Source organism: Tachyglossus aculeatus, chromosome 15 (genome assembly GCF_015852505.1).
Source record: "Tachyglossus aculeatus isolate mTacAcu1 chromosome 15, mTacAcu1.pri, whole genome shotgun sequence".
Taxonomy (NCBI): domain Eukaryota; kingdom Metazoa; phylum Chordata; class Mammalia; order Monotremata; family Tachyglossidae; genus Tachyglossus; species Tachyglossus aculeatus.
The window spans coordinates 23,222,152-23,241,474 of record NC_052080.1 but is presented as its reverse complement, the minus strand read 5'-3'; the positions used below and the strand labels follow the sequence as shown (position 1 = coordinate 23,241,474).

Here is a 19,323-nt window from a genome sequence, read left to right as displayed (position 1 = left end):
CTATAATCCAGATAGCCCTCGATTTCTCCCCGGGCCGGGAACTTAACAAGGGGTGAAGGAAAAGAAACCCCCTTCAAAATTAGTCAAAACCACATTTACTTTATGAATGAATGGGCCCGAAGAGCCCCCTCCCATCTACTTGTAAATCCGTGTTAAAATGCCTTAAATCGTGAACTGCCAAAGCACTGCTCTTTCAGCAGCAAAAATCCCTCCAGAGGCTTGTTGCCTTTTCCGACGGCTTACGGTCCTGAATCTGTTGGATCGTCTCCATGGGTTGACGGGTTGTGAAAATTAGAGGATTTTAGGATGAGCAGAGGACATTGTATTGAGGCCCAGTATCTGTCCTGCCTTTGATCAAAATAATCACGACGGTTGGTGTAGTCATTTAATTGGGAAGAAGCTACTAATTGCTTTGCCTCCTGATATCAGGAGCTTATTTTAAATTGCAATGCTCTACTTTTTATAGTTAAGCATGTTAAATGCATAATAGTATGTTGCTAGCATTTCGCAAGGTTTGAAAATGCCATTTTTGTGTACTTAATCCATGAAGATATCGTTGTTACTTAGTCAATTGCTATGGTTACCCAAAACCCTTTATTGTAAGGACACAGTCTTTTCCACCAAGAGCTGTGAGAGGTTCTCTTTTTCAGTCCATAGATTTGGAACGGATTATGCATGCCTTTTGTTTGGAAGAAAAATATAGAAAGTTTTGTTATCCATGGGCAAGAGAAGAGTACTGAGAACTCTAATATAATTGAAATAGGAATAAAAATCTTGGAAGTGACTTAGAGGTGAAGGAGGAGGGAAGGCTAAACTGACTAGAAGAATAGTAATATAAATGTCCTGTCCAGTCCAGTATTTGGTCTTTGACCGTGGCCGAATTCTAGTTGCCTTCCAAATGGCTCAGGCCGTATCATCTGTCGTACTTAATGTGTCCCACTAGCTCCTTAACTTGTTCTCTTGTAATCTTATGTGATCCTCCTGGCCATTAATTTTTCCAATCTCTCTTAAAAGCTGTCAATGTTTTGGGGCTGAATAAATTTTTAGAGGTAACACATGAGGTAAATTACATAGACTTTACACCTGAAGAGGTGTTTCCTTTTGTTTTGATCCTACCGCCTTCCAATAAATGTGGTTGCCTCCTTATGTTTGGGGATTTGGGATAGATAAAAGTACAGTGCAGCAGGTAATCAAATGACACCCCTGTCCAAGACTGATTGTTATTAACAAATTATTTCACCATTTGTTAAGTGGGTAGAGTGGGCAATCGACCAGGCTGACCCTCGCTGTAATTCTGTTTGTTCTGACGATTTTGACATCTGTCTACATGTTTTGTTTTGTCGTCTGTCTCCCCCTTCTAGACTGTGGGCCCGTTGTTGGGTAGGGACCGTGTCTATATGTTGCCGATTTAGTACTTCTCAAGTGCTCTGCACATAGTAAGCGCTCAATAAATGTGATTGAATGAATGAGTGAATGAATTTATTGACCGCTTACTGTGTGCAGAGCACTGTACTAGTGCTTGGAGGAGTACCACATAACAGACACATTCCCTGCCTGAAATAAGCTTACAGTCTAGAGGTGGGGGAGACAGACATTAATATAAATAAAATTACAAATTCGTACATAAGTGCTCTGGGGCTGGGAGGGGTGATAAATAAAGGGAGTTAGGACGACTCGGAAGGAAGTGGAAGAAAAGGAAAAGAGGGTTTAGTTAGGAAGGCCTCTTGGAGGAGATGTGTCTTCAATTATTATTTATTTATTTATTTTACTTGTACATATCTATTCTATTTATTTTATTTTGTTAGTATGTTTGGTTTTGTTCTCTGTCTCCCCCTTTTAGACTGTGAGCCCACTGTTGGGTAGGGACTGTCTCTATATGCTGCCTTGTACTTCCCAAGCGCTTAGTGCAGTGCTCTGCACACAGTAAGCGCTCAATAAATACAATTGATTGACTGATTAGGCTTTGAAGTCGGGAAGAGTAATTGCCAGGAGTGGGTTTCAGAATTTATATATTTTTGCTTTGGTTTTTGTTATATGAATTTACTACTACATCAGGTTCCTCATGTGGTAAATGAGGAAGAGTATTCAATTTAGCAACAGGCTGATCCTTAGAGGAAAAAGTGAAATTATTGAAGGGAGCTTTTTACTCTTATATACATTAGGAAACTGTATTATTATGGTCAACAAAAGTGTGATACAAGCTGAAAGAAATAATTGAGGGGGAGTCCCATAACATTTTAAACATTAAATATAGCCTATCTGAGCTTTAATAAAAGCATAACTCTGAATAGGGGTGGGGTAGATAGGTGTGTTGTGATAAAATTGGCTGTGTTGAATGTTGAAAAAGCACAGTCAGTTCTCCTAGAATCATTCAATCTAAGGTATTTATTAAGCACTTACTTTGTGCAAAGTATTATATGAGGCACTTGGAAAAGTACAATTCAGTAGTTGTATTTATTGAGCGTGTACAGTGTGCAGAGCACTGTGCAAACCCCTTGGAGTACAGTATAACAATGTGGCAGACACATTCCCTGTCCACAGCAAGTTTACAGTCTAGAAGGGTAGACAGACGTTAATATAAATGAATTGTTTAAATAAATAATAAATTAAAATAAACAAATTATTATAAATACATTTTGTAATTATTATAAATAATTATAAATAATACAATTAAATAACTAAATTTCCAAGTCAATAGACTTGGTAGATGTGATCCCTGCCCATAAGTAACTTACAGTCCACGGGAATACAGGTGTTCACTATAATAATAATAATAATAATGGCATTTATTAAGCGCTTACTATGTGCAAAGCACTGTTCTAAGCGCTGGGAAGGTTACAAGATGGAAAGCAACAGCAGAATAAAGGAATGTCCGACAACGCGCAAGTGCCTGTCTGGAGACCATGCCCTGCAGAGTCAGAAGAAATGTTTGTATATAGGTGCAGAGCATCTGACACCGCATGAGTCAAATGCAAGTTTTCCTTTGTTCAGGGATCATCAAGAATGCACATTTTAGGAGAACTGGCTGCAGAATTGTATCCTCTAGTGTTAAAAGGGAACGAAAGATAAGACTGGATTTAAAAATCGAATGGAATGTGTGAATAATCTGCTGAAAAGGGAGTATCATGAATGTGAAAAAAATTGAATTACAAAATAGGGATTAGAAGTTGAATTCACATGTATAGTAATGACACCTGCCTCCTTCAGCCTTTCCAAAGGACCACAGAAGTTCATGAGCAGGTTTTAGAAATTGGAGTCCTGGGAAGGTAGATAGACAGGCACCTTTAAAAAAGACAAATTAGATATATAGCTATGATCTTTCTGCTCAGAATACCTTTTAATCCCTGAATGAATTGTCCTGGTTAAGTTTTTAATTATAAGTATAGGTTTAAATACTCCTATAAGGGTTTGAATAGAGTTAAAACTTCACAATATTAACAGATCCCTCCTTCCATCTCTTCTCTCCCCCATCTTACCTACTTCCCTTTCCCACAGCACCTGTATATATGTATATATGTTTGTACATATTTATTACTCTATTTTACTTGTACATACCTATTCTATTTATTTTATTTTGTTAGTATGTTTGGTTTTGTTCTCTGTCTCCCCCTTTTAGACTGTTGGGTAGGGACTGTCTCTAGATGTTGCCAACTTGTACTTCCCAAGCGCTTAGTCCAGTGCTCTGCACACAGTAAGTGCTCAATAAATACGATTGATTGATTGATTGATTCTCTCAGTAATAATGGCTGAAAAACAACCCTCTCAGTGCCAATCCTTTCCCATTCCGTTTCCACAGACCCTGAAGACACTTTGATTTAGAGGGTGGGAGTTCTCGCCTTATCCTTTAGAGAATCAATAGCCCCAAAGTCGAAGACAGGGTAAAATTAAAGGGAAAATGGATCCGTTTAGCACTTAGTTTTCCCTAAAACCCTTTGACACGGCTTCCCTATTCTCCCAAGAGGGCAATGGGATCCACTGCTGCACTTTTAGAGTTGGAAGTGAGAGATTCCCTTGTCCCATTTCTGTAGTTTCCCCTGCTGCCTGCCTTGCTTGTCCAGACTGCTCTCAGTTTGTAGTATCGAGATGGGATTGAGAGGAAGTGCTCTGCACACAGTAAGCGCTCAATAAATACGATTGATGATGAGGAAGGGAGATGCCAGGATTGTCTGGCTGCCATGTTGCTACTGTAATTAGGAGAGGTAGGATGCCGCTAACTTATTTTCACAGAACATATGTGAGCAGTGCGTATAGGCCCTCGGCATATTTAGTGACCTTTTTCTAGGCGACAGAGGATGACATCACCTTCACCAAATGACCTCCCCCATTGCATTATCACACAATCTTAAATTTGAATTGGTATACTTAACATTTGTATAGATTTGCATAGTCCATTCTCACCCTTTCACCTTGTCCGTGCAAAAACACCGTTCTAGGTTCTCAGAAATAGGGGGAGAAGATGCAGGCTCTGCCATCAAGGAGCTTAAGAGTTTAATGGGGGAGATGAGCAGACACACACTGCAAAAACATAGAACAATCAATTAAACAATCAGTTACATTACACACTTAATTTACGCAGAACATTGTACTAAACACTTGGGAGAGTACAATGTAACAGGTGATAGACACATTCCCTGGCCACACCAAGCTTAAACGAATGAAATGGTAAATACAAATGATAAAAACAAGGGAGGATGAATAAATAATAATAATAATAATAATGGCATTTATTAAGCACTTACTATGTGCAAAGCACTGTTCTAAGCGCTGGGGGAATAGAAGGTGATCATGTTGTCCCACGTGGGACTAACAGTCTTAATCCCCATTTTACAGATGAGGGAACTGAGGCTCAGAGAAGTTAAGTGACTTGCCCAAGGTCACACAGCAGACATATTTTGTTAATATGTTTTGTTTTGTTCTCTGTCTCCCCCTTCTAGACTGTGAGCCCTCTGTGGGGTAGGGACCATCTCTATATGTTGCCAACTTGTACTTCCCAAGCGCTTAGTACAGTGCTCTGCACACAGTAAGCGCTCAGTAAATACGATTGAATGAATGAATGAATGTGGGGGAGCCGGGATTAGAACCCACGACCTCTGACTCCCAAGCCTGGGCTCTTTCCACTGAACCACTCTGCTTCTCAATGAAATAAGCAGACGTAAAGTAAATGCTAGATTTTTGAGGGATCAGTCTCTAACTCCGGGGAATTAGCAAATCAGTATAATCAATCAATCGTATTGAGCGCTTACTGTGTGCAGAATAATGATAATTATGGTATTTGTTAAGCGCTTACTATGTGCCGGGCACTGTACTAAACGCTGGGGTGGATACAAGCAAATCGGGTTGGACACAGCCCCTGTCCCACGTGGGGCTCACGGTCTCAATCCCCATTTTACAGACGAGGTAACTGAGGCACAGAGAAGTGAAGTGAATTACCCAAGGTCACACAGCAGACAAGTGGGGGAGCCAGGATTAAAACCCATGACCTTCGGATTCCCAGGCCTGGGCTGTATCCACTAAGCCACGCCGCTTTCTTTGTACATGTTTATTCTATTTATTTTATTTTGTTAATATGTTTCGTTTTCTCTGTCTCCCCCTTCTAGACTGTGAGCCCACTGTTGGGTAGGGACCGTCTCTATATGTTGCCAACTTGTACTTCCCAAGCGCTTAGCGCAGTGCTCTGCACACAGTAAGCGCTCAATAAATACGATTGAATGAATGAATGAATAATAGTTTTTGCTAAGGCTGGTGATTTTTTCTGGCTTGGGCAGACCACCGTGTCTCCTGTTCAGGTGGATCACCTAGGCTGAGAGGTTTTCACCTTCAGCTGTTTATTCTTATGGCTCACTCTGGAGGTTTTAAAGTTCGGGCATTACCCAAGCAATGGACACAGGAGCACACCAGTTCCAAAACACCACCAGTTTTTGTTGTGAGGACCGTGGTGTTGAGCAGTACTGGCCGCCCCAAGCTCTATTCCCTGCACCGTCCCGCTCAATGCCGGAACCTTCTTGGCTCAGGCACACCACAGTGGGAAAGAGGTGGATAATCTGCGGCATACAGTCATATCATTGAGATTTTAACTATGTAAACGAGTGTTGCCAATCAATCAATCAATCATATTTATTGAGCGCTTACCGTGTGCAGAGCACTGGACTAAGCGCTTGGGAAGTACAAGTTGGCAACATATAGAGACAGTCCCTACCCAACAGTGGGCTCACAATCTAGAAGGGGGAGACAGAGAACAAAACCAAACATACAAACAAAATAAAATAAATAGAATAGATATGTACAAGATAAATAAATAGAGTAATAAATATGTACAAACATATATACATATATACAGGTGCTGTGGGGAAGGGAAGGAGGTAAGATGGGGGGATGGAAAGGGGGAGAGGAAGGAAGGGGCTCAGTCTGGGAAGGCCTCCTGGAGGAGGTGAGCTCTCAGTAGGGCCTTGAAGGGAGGAAGAAGCTGTTAGATTGGGAGGTGGGGATTTTTCAGGGAATGCCTCCTCAAAAAGGAGGAGGAGGTTCGTAGAGGGCTTTGAAGGTAAGGTTTGGTGGATTTGAGAGGGGATAGGGTACCATGTAGGGGGAAAATGGGTTGAAAAGGTCTACAGTGGGAAGCGGGTATGCTACTGTGTCCAACCGGATTTGCCTGTGTCCACCCCAGCGCTTAGTACAGTGCCTGGCACATAGTAACAAACACCACAGTTGTTATTATTACTGTACATTCAGTGTAACTTTAACAAGGGAAAGGGAGTGGGCTCAACTCAGGTTCTGCTAAGCAACCACAGAAACTGGAGCACCGAATGGGTCACCTTGGCCAACCTGTAATTACTTGGCAGAACGATGCGAGTACTCAAAATGGGCACATTTTACTGCTAATAGGAACTTTACCACCAGAACAAATGTTAGGACAAAGGCTGGGCAACGTTTTTGGCCCGTTGAGGCCTTTATATGCTATTATGTGGCAACAGCTGTGTCGTGATGTAAGCCCACGTTGATTTCTTAGCTTATGTAGCAGCCTGTCGGATTTGTGCAGCAGTTTAGTCTTGTTTGCAGGTTGATACTGTTGATCAGTAAATCTCTCTATATTTATACATCGACTTAGGTTCTTACACTCTGATTTGCACTGATCTGTAGATCTCCCTATTTAAGCATTTTATACCAACTTTGATATTAGGCAGTTTGCCTGCGTTTTCATGAGGTGGTTGCTCGCAGTGTCTTCAGCTTCCCATGAATTGGTGGTTCTTAAATTTGCAGCAGTTTACCTCGGCATCCCAAATCGGCATAAAACAACAGTTTGACACACTCCCCTAGATTAGCTCTCTGAGTCAGTTGGCATGGTGGAGCTGTTTATTTTGATTTCCATTTGGACTTGCAACACGCCTAGGTTGGCATGCTCACTTAGACCTCTACTTTTGAAAGGCTCCGCTTGCCTCCAGAGGTTTGCATGCTGGACTTGGTCATATTTAGTCAGACAATCACACAAAACCTTATTGACCTTTTCACATCTGTGCAGAGTGCGCTTTACTCAGTCCTCTGGATGTCATTTTTGCCCCACACTGCTCTTTTGGGTGGAATTTTCACATCGAACAAACATGTATGCGGGTGATGTGTTTGCATAAGCTGTGTTCTTAACCCGTGCCATGCTTGCCCAGTGGGGTGGTCCAGTTGACGTGCTTGTGGAGATCCCAAGCAGATGCAGTTTAGCCTACTTTCCTAGGTTGCTTACTGATATCCAGGATGCCTGCTGATATAGACCTCAAGGCCCTACTGAGAGCTCACCTCCTCCAGGAGGCCTTCCCAGACTGAGCCCCTTCCTTCCTCTCCCCCTCGTCCTCCTCTCCATCCCCCCATCTTACCTCCTTCCCTTCCCCACAGCACCTGTATATATGTTTGTACATATTTATTACTCTATTTATTTATTTATTTTACTTGTACATATCTATTCTATTTATTTTATTTTGTTAGTATGTTTGGTTTTGTTCTCTGTCTCCCCCTTTTAGACTGTGAGCCCACTGTTGGGTAGGGACTGTCTCTATATGTTGCCAATTTGTACTTCCCAAGCGCTTAGTCCAGTGCTCTGCACACAGTAAGTGCTCAATAAATACGATTGAATGATTGATTGATTGATCATCATCCTACTGGCTACATGCCAGTGTTATATCACTTCGATTGGGGCTAGAAAAGTCTGCCCCACAAGGAAGCCTAGATGTGGCTGCCCAGAGTCTAAGGTAAGTCCCCACTGAGCTGTTCACCATAATAATAGTAACAATAATAATGGTATTTGTTAAGCGCTTACTATGTGCCGAGCACTGTACTAGGCGCTGGGGTGGATACAGGCAAATTGGGTTGGACACAGTCCCTGTCCCCCGTGGAACTCGCACTCTCAATCCCCATTTAACAGATGAGGTAACTGTGGCCCAGAGAAATGAAGTGACTTGCCCAAGCCCACACAGCAGACAGGTGGCGGAGCCAGGATTAGAACCCGTGACCTTCGGACCCCCAGGCCTGGGCTGTAGCCACCAAGCCACGCTGCTCCCCCCAAATCAGACCCTCATGGTGACCTTTGCCCAGCTTGATGCAAAGATGGGTCTGGGCACGTCAGCACCTATCCGATATCTCTCTGCTGGCAGTCTCAGACAGTTCAGGATGTGAATATTAATTTCTAGATGAGGGAGCGTTTTACAGGTTCTCGTGTCCCTACACGTGTTTGCTCTTGTCTGTGCTTTTGTTGGAGTTGTTGCAACAGGGAAGACTCTGCTCCCTGAAATCACTTCTCTTTGTTTGAAATACTGATAATGTTATAATAATAATGCTAATCATGTTACTACTAATACTAATAAATGTTATAGTAATACTTATATTGTACCCCACCAAGCACTTAGTACTGTGCTCTGCACATAGTAAGCGCTCAATAAATACGATTGATTGATAACGCACAAAAGCTGGGCCAGAGGACAGCAACAAGTAAAGCACTCCCTGCTCCGCTGACTTCTGGGGTGTGGTTGTGCGAAAGGGAAATAGTCGCCGGGCCAGCCAAGCAGTTCCCATTGCAAAGCTCCTGCTCATCCTTCCCAGAGGCCTTCCCAGACTGAGCCCCTTCCTTCCTCTCCCCCTCATCCCCCTCTCCATCCCCCCCGCCTTACCTCCTTCCCTTCCCCACAGCACCTGTATATATGTATATATGGTTGTACTTATTTATTACTCTATTTATTTATTTATTTATTTATTTATTTGACTTGTACATTTCTATCCTATTTATTTTATTTTGTTGGTATGTTTGGTTCTGTTCTCTGTCTCCCCCTTTTAGACTGTGAGCCCACTGTTGGGTAGGGACTGTCTCTGTGTGTTGCCAGTTTGTACTTCCCTAGCGCTTAGTACAGTGCTCTGCACATAGTAAGCGCTCAATAAATACGATTGATTGATTGATTGATCCTGGCTTCTACTCATGTTTGTCTACACCCTAGGGCTTGTCTAAGCCTCTTTTTCTCTTCAAACCAGTTTTCCCATTTGTCATTTGATTCCTCTTTATGGTTAAGAGTTTGGAACCTCAGCCAGGAGCGTAGGATCCAGCGTGACCTTGCTGGTAAACCCTGAGATTCAGCAGCTTCTTAAGCTCCCCTTAAGAAGGGGAACAGCCTCAGCATTTGGTTGGCACCATCCAAGACTTTTTGGGCAGCGACAAGTGCCTGGTGCACTTATATGTATATATGGTTGTACATATTTATTACTCTGTTTATTTATTTTACTTGTACATATCTATCCTATTTATTTTATTTTGTTGGTATGTTTGGTTTTGTTCTCTGTCTCCCCCTTTTAGACTGTGAGCCCACTGTTGGGTAGGGACTGTCTCTATGTGTTGCCAATTTGTACTTCCCAAGCGCTTAGTACAGTGCTCTGCACATAGTAAGCGCTCAATAAATACGATTGATGATGATGATGGTGCCACACAGCAAAATGACACATTCCTCTGCTCCCGAAGTACTTTTCAATTCCATAGCAAGCCAGCCTTAGGTAAGTTTCATTTCTGGAGTCTGGAAGAATTGCTTGATACAAGATGACTGGATAGAATTTTAGGATGCAGGATTTTAAGTCTCAAATAAAAACTTAGACAAAAAAGAAACCCAAGCATTCAACTACAGAGCTTCGAGTTATATTGTCTACCTGAGATCAGTGAGGAGAATTAATTGAAAACTCCAAAATGTGCTAAACCCTTCAAGGATCTAGTCTCAAATTTAAAATTAACCTACTTGCCCAAGCTAATTTGAATCAGTCAATCAATCAATTGTATTTATTGAGCGCTTACTGTGTGCAGAGCACTGTAGTGATCCATCCTAAAGAGAATGCAGAAAAATTGATGATTATTTCTCTTGTAAAGTTAATGCTGTAGATGTGATTAGTGGGATATAGAATTTATGGTGTATTGGCTTCCACCCATCCTTAGCACTTGCGTATATGTGTCTTCTCAGTTAATCAGATTCTCCTGTGTTTAAATATTTTTCTGTCTGTCTCCCATGTTAGACTGTAAGCTACGTGAGGGTAGAGAATGCTTGTGCTTTGGTTGTACTTTCCCAACCCCATAATATAGTACATTGTACGCAGTGGGTGCTCAATGGGTAATATTTTTAATGCTGCTGCAGTGACTTCCTCGGTAGGTGGGACGAGTGCCTTGTCTTTACACGTTGGACGGTTTTCCATGTTTAAAAAGGCCTCATCTTCAGTAGTAGAAGGTGTTTTGAGAATTATGAAGTGGCAACCCCAGAAGGATTTCTATGCATGCACAGTTAGTCTTAAATGAATCTTAGATATGTCCACCTCAGAATTAACTGGAGTGCTTTTGTGGCTCTTCCTATGTGCTATTTTTCCATTAACCCCACAATTGCAGTAAGGATACATATGGGATAGTGTAGAAAGTTGACTGGGATCTGCGTTAGTCAACAAAAACCCAGATACTCCTTCTTTTAGTCCCGTGGGAAGACCCTGAAATTTCCCCATCTCTCTGGGGAAGCTAAACCCTGATGCAAAGTCAATTTGGCTGAATCCCAGTTCCCCTAGACAACTGGGCCCCAGTGTATGACTTCCCTGGAGAAGTTTGCTTCCCAGGTTAAATTTTGCTTTCCTAAAGCCCAGCTTCTGAAACTGAAGTTCCCAAGGACAAGCTACCAACAAGTGAGAGTCTGTTGAGGTCTTTAATAGCATCACCATGGTAACTGTTTCCTTTTTAAGTGGCTGGTCTTCAGCGTATTTCCTCAGTGTGGTTTTTAAATGGAGCTAAGCCTAGTTCACATGAGGAGCTGTTAAGATTTGGGCAGATTTACTTTACATTCATACTCTCGGTTTGTATTTATATGGTTTAAGTTGAGAGCAGTTTAGGCTTTGTCTTCCATTGTATGGATTATTTCTTTTTAGTATATTATGACTAAATGTCTCAGTTTTTATTAGGAGAGGAGGGAGTATGAAAGATTTACCCAAAAAATTGGATTGGCTTGTCTAGCCCCTTTTTTTCTCCTTTCTTCCTACTGATCTTTTGCACAGTCACTATCACAGATGTCTCAAAAGGACAGAAGATGGAAAGAGTAGCTCAAGATGTTGAGTTTATTTCTAGGGTTGGGAGCAGGTTGGTAAAAAGGCTTAATTCACGGCCTTCATCTACAGGGGTACGATAATAAATGTGGCGTTTAAGCACTTACTATGTGCCAAGTACTGTACCAAGTGCTGGAATAGATTCAAAATAATTAATATAAAATAACTGCGTGGCCCACACAGGGCTCGTGGTCTGAGTAGGAGGGAGCACTGGTATTGAACCCCTATTTTGCAGGTAAGGTAACTGAGGCAGAGAAAAGTTAAGTGATTTGCCCAAGGTCCCACAACTAAGTGGCAGAGCTGGGATTAGAACCCTGGTCCTGAGTACCTTGTATCTACCCCAGCGGTTAGTATAGAGCCTGGCCCTAGTAGTTACTTAACAAATACCATAAGAAAGGTCCCCTGACTCCCCATCCTAGACTTCTTCTACTAGGCCAAGCTGCTATGGGATATTATTAACAAATCTAGTTTGTTTCAGGTAATTAAGCATTAGTCTCAAATACAGGCATATTAGACTGAGTACCAGCTAACTGACATTTGTGTAAGAGATCAGTGGAAATAATTTGAAGAATAGAAAACACTTATTGCTAGTCAAAATGTTAGATTGAAAAAGTTCCCAAGATTCAGTTGTTCATATGGTTGATGGGTGCAATAGAGAAGCAGTGTGGCGTAGTGGAAAGAGCCCAGGCTTGGGAGTCAGAGGTTGTGGGTTCTAAGAGCCCGGGTTTGAGAGTCAGAGGTCATGGGTTCTAATCCCCGCTCTGCCACTTATCAGCTGTGTGCCTTTGGGCAACTCACTTAACTTCTCTGTGCCTCAGTTAGGCAGCTGGGCCCCAGAGAAGTGAAGTGACTTGCCCAAGTCCACAAAGCCGACAAGGGACAGAGCTGGTATTGGAACCCATGACCTTCTGATTCCCAGGCCTGTGCTCTCTCCACTAGGCCATGTTGCTTCTCAGCTTAACACATGTCCATTCCCTGTGGCAAGTATCTCTCACACTTTCCCCTCTCAGCTGTATGGGTGTTGGGCCTTGTCCCTGCCCCATTTTCAATCACAGGAAAGAAAGGCTTCTCAGTGAGGCCCTCTCCGTGTCATTGCTCCTGGTGGCTCATTCACCCCTCACATCCAAGCCGTCACCAAAACCTGCCGGTCTCAGCTTCGCAACATTGCCAAGATCCGCCCTTTCCTCTCCATCCAAACCGCTACCCTGCTCGTTCAAGCTCTCATCCTATCTCGTCTGGACTACTGCATCAGCCTCCTCTCTGATCTCCCATCCTCGTGTCTCTCCCCACTTCAGTCCATACTTCATGCTGCTGCCCGGATTGTCTTTGTCCAGAAATGCTCTGGGCATGTTACTCCCCTCCTCAAAAATCTCCAGTGGCTACCAATCAATCTGTGCATCAGGCAGAAACTCCTCACCCTGGGCTTCCAGGCTGTCCATCCATCCCCTCGCCCCCTCCTACCTCACCTCCCTTCTCTCCTTCTCCAGCCCAGCCCGCACCCTCCGCTCCTCTGCCACTCACCTCCTCACCGTTAGGCCTCGTTCTCGCCTGTCCCGCCGTCGACCCCCGGCCCACGTCATCCCCTGGGCCCGGAATGCCCTCCCTCTGCCCATCTGCCAAGGTAGCTCTCTTCCTCCCTTCAAGGCCCTACTGAGAGCTCACCTCCTCCAGGAGGCCTTCCCAGACTGAGCCCCCTTTTCCTCTCCCCCTTGTCCCCCTCTCCATCCCCCCGTCTTACCTCCTTCCCTTCCCCACAGCACCTGTATATATGTATATATGTTTGTACATATTTATTACTCTACTTATTTATTTTACTTGTACATATCTATTCTATTTATTTTATTTTGTTAATATGTTTGGTTTTGTTCTCTATCTCCCCCTTCTAGACTGTGAGCCCACTGTTGGGTAGGGACTGTCTCTATATGTTGCCAACTTGTACTTCCCAAGCACTTAGTACAGTGCTCTGCACACAGTAAGCGCTCAATAAATACGATTGATTGATTGATTGATAAGGGGAGGTCTGTTGAAGCAGTTGTATTCTTTGCACGAATGTGATGGGTGACGGTGGATGGAAGGATGGGCAGGGAGTAAGGCCTAAAAGGAATTAGAGAAAGGACTTGAATTTGACACTCTGCTGTCCTGCTGCTATGTTCAGTTTTACGACCAGGGCAGAAAACAGGAATCTTTGTGGCTGCCTAGAAGGGGGAATCAGTCCTCCCATTGTTACAGCATAGGTAGGGGGGTAGAAATCAGATTATGTAAGTAAATCAGTGCAGAGGTTAATTCAGATCAAAAATTAGATTATGTTCACTGCCGTCAAATGCATCGATACTTAACGTTCACGGAAAATTTCGTGTCTGATAAACTCTTTGTAAGCTAAAATATTTTTCAGCGTACAATACTTGAAGGTTATAGACTCATCATTCCCCACCACCAACCCCCTCCCTCCCCTTTCCCCAAACTGGGCGTGTGACCTCTGGACAGCTTCCATAGCATTGTCACACTTAGAATTCTCTACTTCATAAAATTCATTCTAGAACTACTTCTATGGAATCCTGTCCACTGGGGATTAAGACTTTGAGGTTTGACCTAGTTTTTTTTTTTTTTAAATCAATCCCTAATTGGTGTATATTCTCTGCCCGTATCTCCTTTTATGCTACGGAGAATTTCAGTACCTAATCTTTCCAGCCAGCTAGTTCTGTGGTGATTGTATTTATATAGTACTTTTCGTGTGCTGTAAGGAGTGCTGTGGCAGTCTGTTTTCTTATTGATTATTCTTAATGGGTTGTGGGATAAAATAACTGTGCTCTTAATGGGGAAAGAATAAAACACAGTTATTGCGTTTGATTTTGCTGGAGGAAGGAACCTCTGGAGAGAGAATTTTACTGCTGAATTACAAATTGTCCTGGGAACTTTGCTCACTAATGAAAACTGCTTTTTTTGTGGAGAAAGGCTGGTCTTAAAGCCAAGTCAATCTAATAGCATATGTTTCCCTTGCTTTTTTGATGTCATATCCCCACATCCTACCCTCATTTCCTTTTTTGGGGGTACTATTTCTTTGCTTAGAAAATTGTTCCCCAAACTGATGTGGGAGTTAAGGGGATCTAGTAGGTTTTTGATTGGGTGGGGTGAAGGAGAGTGGTATACTGAACCAGTAATCTTGACAGAAATTTCCCTTGCTTTTTGATGTCATATCCCCACATCCTACCCTCATTTCCTTTTTGGGGGGTACTATTTCTTTGCTTAGAAAATTGTTCCCCGAACTGATGTGGGAGTTAAGGGGATCTAGTAGGTTTTTGGTTGGGTGGGGTGAAGAAGAGTGGTATACTGAACCAGTAATCTTGACAGAAATTTCCCCTGCTTTTTTGATGTCATATCCCCACATCCTACCCTCATTTCCTTTTTGGGGGGAACTATTTCTTTGCTTAGAAAATTATTCCCTGAAGTGATGTGGGAGTTAAGGAGATCTAGTAGGTTTTTGATTGCGTGGGGTGAAGGAGAGTGGTAATCTTGACAGAAAGGGAAGGCTCAAAAGCTTTGTTGCCTCCAGTGCTGAGCAGCTGAAGACTGGTAGCCGTTGCAGCTGTCCTTGAGAGGCGTGGAAGGACCAAGAAACATGCATAACTAATTGGTCAAGACTCAGTGAATTTTTGATGTGTGAATCAGCATTTTAGGATCTACTGAAGCACAAATGGATACTTGGAAAACTTTAATCAGGTTGAGACTGACAGACCGTGTACTCTGAATATAATTGTTTACTGTTCGTACTGTAAGTGGCTCAAAGTCGTATGTTCTATTTCATTCAGAAATTTTAAATGGATACTTGGAGAACTTTAATCAGGTTGAGACTGACGTACCATGTACTCTGAATATACTGTTTACTGTTCATACTGTAAGTGGTTCAAAGTCTTGTGTTCTATTTCATTCAGAAATTTTTGAAAGGTAGAATTAGGACCCTGGAACATAAGCCGTTTCGAAATGTGCTATAAAATCGGCGATTCTCTCCTCTCACTTTCATGGGGTTCTGGTATTAAAAACTCCCAACCTGATTCTGGGATGTTTTCCCGGAGGTATGGAAAACTGGGAAATATTTCCTTTATATTATGTATTGGCAGACTCTTATTCAAATTTTGAAGCCTGGCTTGGCCAGTGTGTTTTTAAAATGTTGAGGAGAAGCTGGACAAATACTATTTAAAAAGTGGGTTTGGAGGAGAGCAACACAAATGATTGAAGGAGATGGAAAATAGCATATGAGGAAAGGGTAAATAAATTAGTGTTTTGGGTCCTAGTGGAAAGCAAATGGGTCTGGAAGTTAGGAAGCCTTAGTTCTAATCCCAGTTTTATCCCAACCAGTCGAGTCACTTTGGGCAAGTCACTTTCGGTCCTCTGACTTGCAGTTCCCTCTTCTGCAAAATGGGGAGAAGATATGCTTTCCTTACTTCTTAGATGACAAGTCCTGGGTGGGATCAATCAATTTATTGAGCGCTTTTTTTTATCGAGCGCTTACTGTGTGCAGAACACTATACTAAGAGCTTGGAAGAGTACAGTAAAACAAAATAACGGCCGCATTCAGGGACAGTTTCCTATCTGATCTTTTGTTTGTATCCCAGTACTCAACATAGTGCTTTGGCGCAGAGTAAGCACTTAATAAATTCCATTTTTATTATAATCTTCCTCACAGTTAAACCCTCTCTCCCCTCATAGGCTTCTTTGCTCCACAGTTTTACTAACAATATGTGGGTGGGGGTTTAACTGATGAAGTAAACCTGAAGGACTTTGATAAGGAAAATGCTGACCGTTTGCCCTTCGCAGGAAGACCCAAGCTAGGGTGAATAAGCCTAAATTTCAGTGTGAGTTGGTTGGCTATTAGAACTTTCAGACTGTGAGGTTTAAACCTTTAGAACTTGTGGAGTCTTCATCCCTGGAAATTGTGGTTTTGGGGGGCATTTTTAAGGCACATCTTCCCTGGATGGTCTAGGCTTTCATTTTACTGCAGTTCTTAGCTCAGTGTACTGCATAATGCATGTTTGCACACCTTTGTGACTCTGATCAAGCCCCACCACACACTCCAGAATGGGTTTTCTTTACTGTGCAGCTGCAGTTTGTTACCCACCAACCCAAGTCCCAATTTATAGGAGAACCAATTAAAATGTGTTTATTGTCCCGGCTATCCCTTAAAGGCATCTAAAGTCTGTGCAGGTGAGCTAGAATTTGATCAGTATAGTTTTCCAGAAAAAAAACACTTCACTTTCTTGCTTGCTCTTAAATTGATTTACTTTGTTTAGTTCTCCTTGCTCTTACTGAAAATTAACCTCCTCCTTTTCAGTGCACCAGTTAAAATCTGCAGGTTGGTTCATTTAAAACACTGGTCCCTGAGCTAGTTTGGCTACGAGATGATTGTCTTCCAAGTGAAGACATAACCCATCAGTATGTGGGTAAATGGGACAATAGTCTTAGACTTTGTGGCGGTCTTGCTGCCCTGCCGCATCCTGGACCAGTGTTGCTTTTCAGGTGGAATTAATCTTTTGTGGTTCCCATCAGAGGGGAGCAACAATGTGCACTCCCCCGAATGATTATTTTCGGTAACCTCAATGACTAGGGGATGCATAGAAAAGCAACCGTACAGCTTTGGAAGTGTAAGTATGAGTGGATTGTGTGAAACATAGAGTAACGTTTCAGGATTTGCCTATTTGAGTGTTATTCACGATTTAATTTCCTCCAGATAAATCCCAATTATCCACTGAAGGGGGGAAAAATGCTGTCTTCAGGAAAAATGTAATTAGCAGGCTTCACAAAGAAAGCCCAGTTAGGCAGATCTGAAAATGACAGGGTCTGTTTCGGAGAAATTGGCTCTGATTTTTGTTTGTTTTTCCTGACATGTTTTTTTTTTCTTTTTTCTTTTTTTAACAGAGCCTGACGCCTTGTGAGGACGGCAATGACAAGTCTGAACGGTAGCCATGCAGAGAAAACCGGTGACATGCCCAAGCCAACAGCGCCCAAGGTGCAGGTCCAGCGGTCCGTTTCCCGGGAGACCATCACCATTCACTTCTCGGCCTCTGGGAAGGAGGAGGAAGAGGAAGAGGAGGGGTTTAGGGAGCCCCCCAGGGAGGAGGTAGATGACCAAAGCATTGTAACCGGCCTCGAAGCGAGGGAAGACCTTGACTTTGACCTTGGTGGCCATGACTTTGCAGGGCCTGCTACCTCGCCTTATCTGGCAGCAGAGTCCCTAGCTTCATCTCCTGCCATTTTACCTGTCACCGGGGACACTGTAGAGCTGTTGGAGCCCTTTCCTCCGGCTGCCCAAATATTCAGTACGGTGCCATCGGCCCTTTTGCAGGCATCTTCCCCTCCTGCTCCCCTAGCTAGCTCCCCCAGCGTGTCCTCGCTGTCCGAGCAGAAAACCGGTTCTCCTTCCCCGTTGTCCTCGCCTTCCAAGTCTCCTGTCCTCTCCTCCAGTGCCTCTTCCTCCACCCTCTCCAGCGCAAAACCCTTCATGAGCCTTGTCAAGTCCTTCTCGACCGATGTAGAGCCAAAAGACTCGCCGTCACCCCTGAGGCACAGGCACTTGATGAAGACTCTAGTGAAGTCTCTGTCCACAGACACTTCCAAGCAAGAATCGGACACTGTGGCCTACAAGCCCCCCGACTCCAAACTGAACCTGCACTTGTTCAAGCAGTTCACTCAGCCACGCAACACGGGGGGAGATTCCAAAACCGCTCCCTCCTCTCCGCTGACGTCTCCCTCGGAACCTCGCTCCTTTTTTAAAGTGCCCGAAATGGAGGCGAAAATAGAAGACACTAAACGGCGCCTGTCCGAAGTCATATATGAACCTTTCCAACTCCTCAGCAAAATTATGGGTGACGAAAGCAGCAGTCACAGGCCAAAAGCCTTATCTTCGAGTGCTTCGGAACTCTCCAATCTTTCCAGCTTAAACGGTCATTTGGAAAGCAATAACAATTACAGCATTAAAGAAGAGGAGTGTGATTCAGAGGGGGACTGTTATGGAAGCGACTCCAACATCAGTAAAAATGACTCCACGAAGCCTGCTGAGGATGTGGCCCAAGAAACCTCTCACTCAAGCAGCACAAAGGATGTGAATTTGAAGGTTTCCCTGGCGCTTGAAAAATGTTCCATGTCCGCCTTGGCGAGCAGAGAGGTTGAGGAATTTTGTGAGCTGTACCCCGAGGACTTTGATCTGGATACTGAGGAGGAAAACAGAGGGGATAAACCCGCAGACACGTCTTCCAAGTCACAGATGCGTGAGGAAAACGGTGGCGTTCTTGAGAGTGAAGATGAAGATGACCTATGTGTGCCACAGCCTAAATTACCAATGAAGACATTGTATTTATTTATAATGCTAGTCTATGCCTACTTTATAATCCCTCTTCCAAGCTATGTGAGTGGACTCTTTCTAGGCGTTGCCCTTGGATTTATGACTGCAGTTTGTGTAATTTGGTTTTTTACACCACCAAGTGCTCGGAAATACCCCAGGTTATATAAAAATATGAAACGCGGGAAAACAGGACATCTGGATATCAAAGAGCCTGAAATACTGAAGGTAAGAATATTTTAATTGAGCTTTTTCTTGGGGTAGGGAACACATGGTGATTTCGAGCCCTGCTGTAGCTGAATACAAAAGTGAGTAAAACTGGCAGCATCCCATTTGGCGCTGAGTAAAAATGAAGAATGGCATGTTTGTGTAGCGTAGTTGACCGGTGCAAAGAAAAGTACAAGTAATGA

The 19,323-nt window shown here is 43.2% G+C and overlaps 1 protein-coding gene across 1 annotated transcript in view; it reads left to right on the top strand.

Annotated features, from left to right (window-relative positions):
- Positions 1 to 19,323, top strand: part of TEX2 (testis expressed 2) — a 77,648-nt gene that overhangs the window by 4,155 nt on the left and 54,170 nt on the right. Inside the window, exon 2 of the mRNA XM_038757015.1 lies at positions 17,494 to 19,141. Within this exon, the coding sequence (XP_038612943.1) occupies positions 17,519 to 19,141 (1,623 nt within the window). The 5' untranslated portion in view covers positions 17,494 to 17,518. The remainder of the gene's footprint in view (positions 1 to 17,493; positions 19,142 to 19,323) is intronic.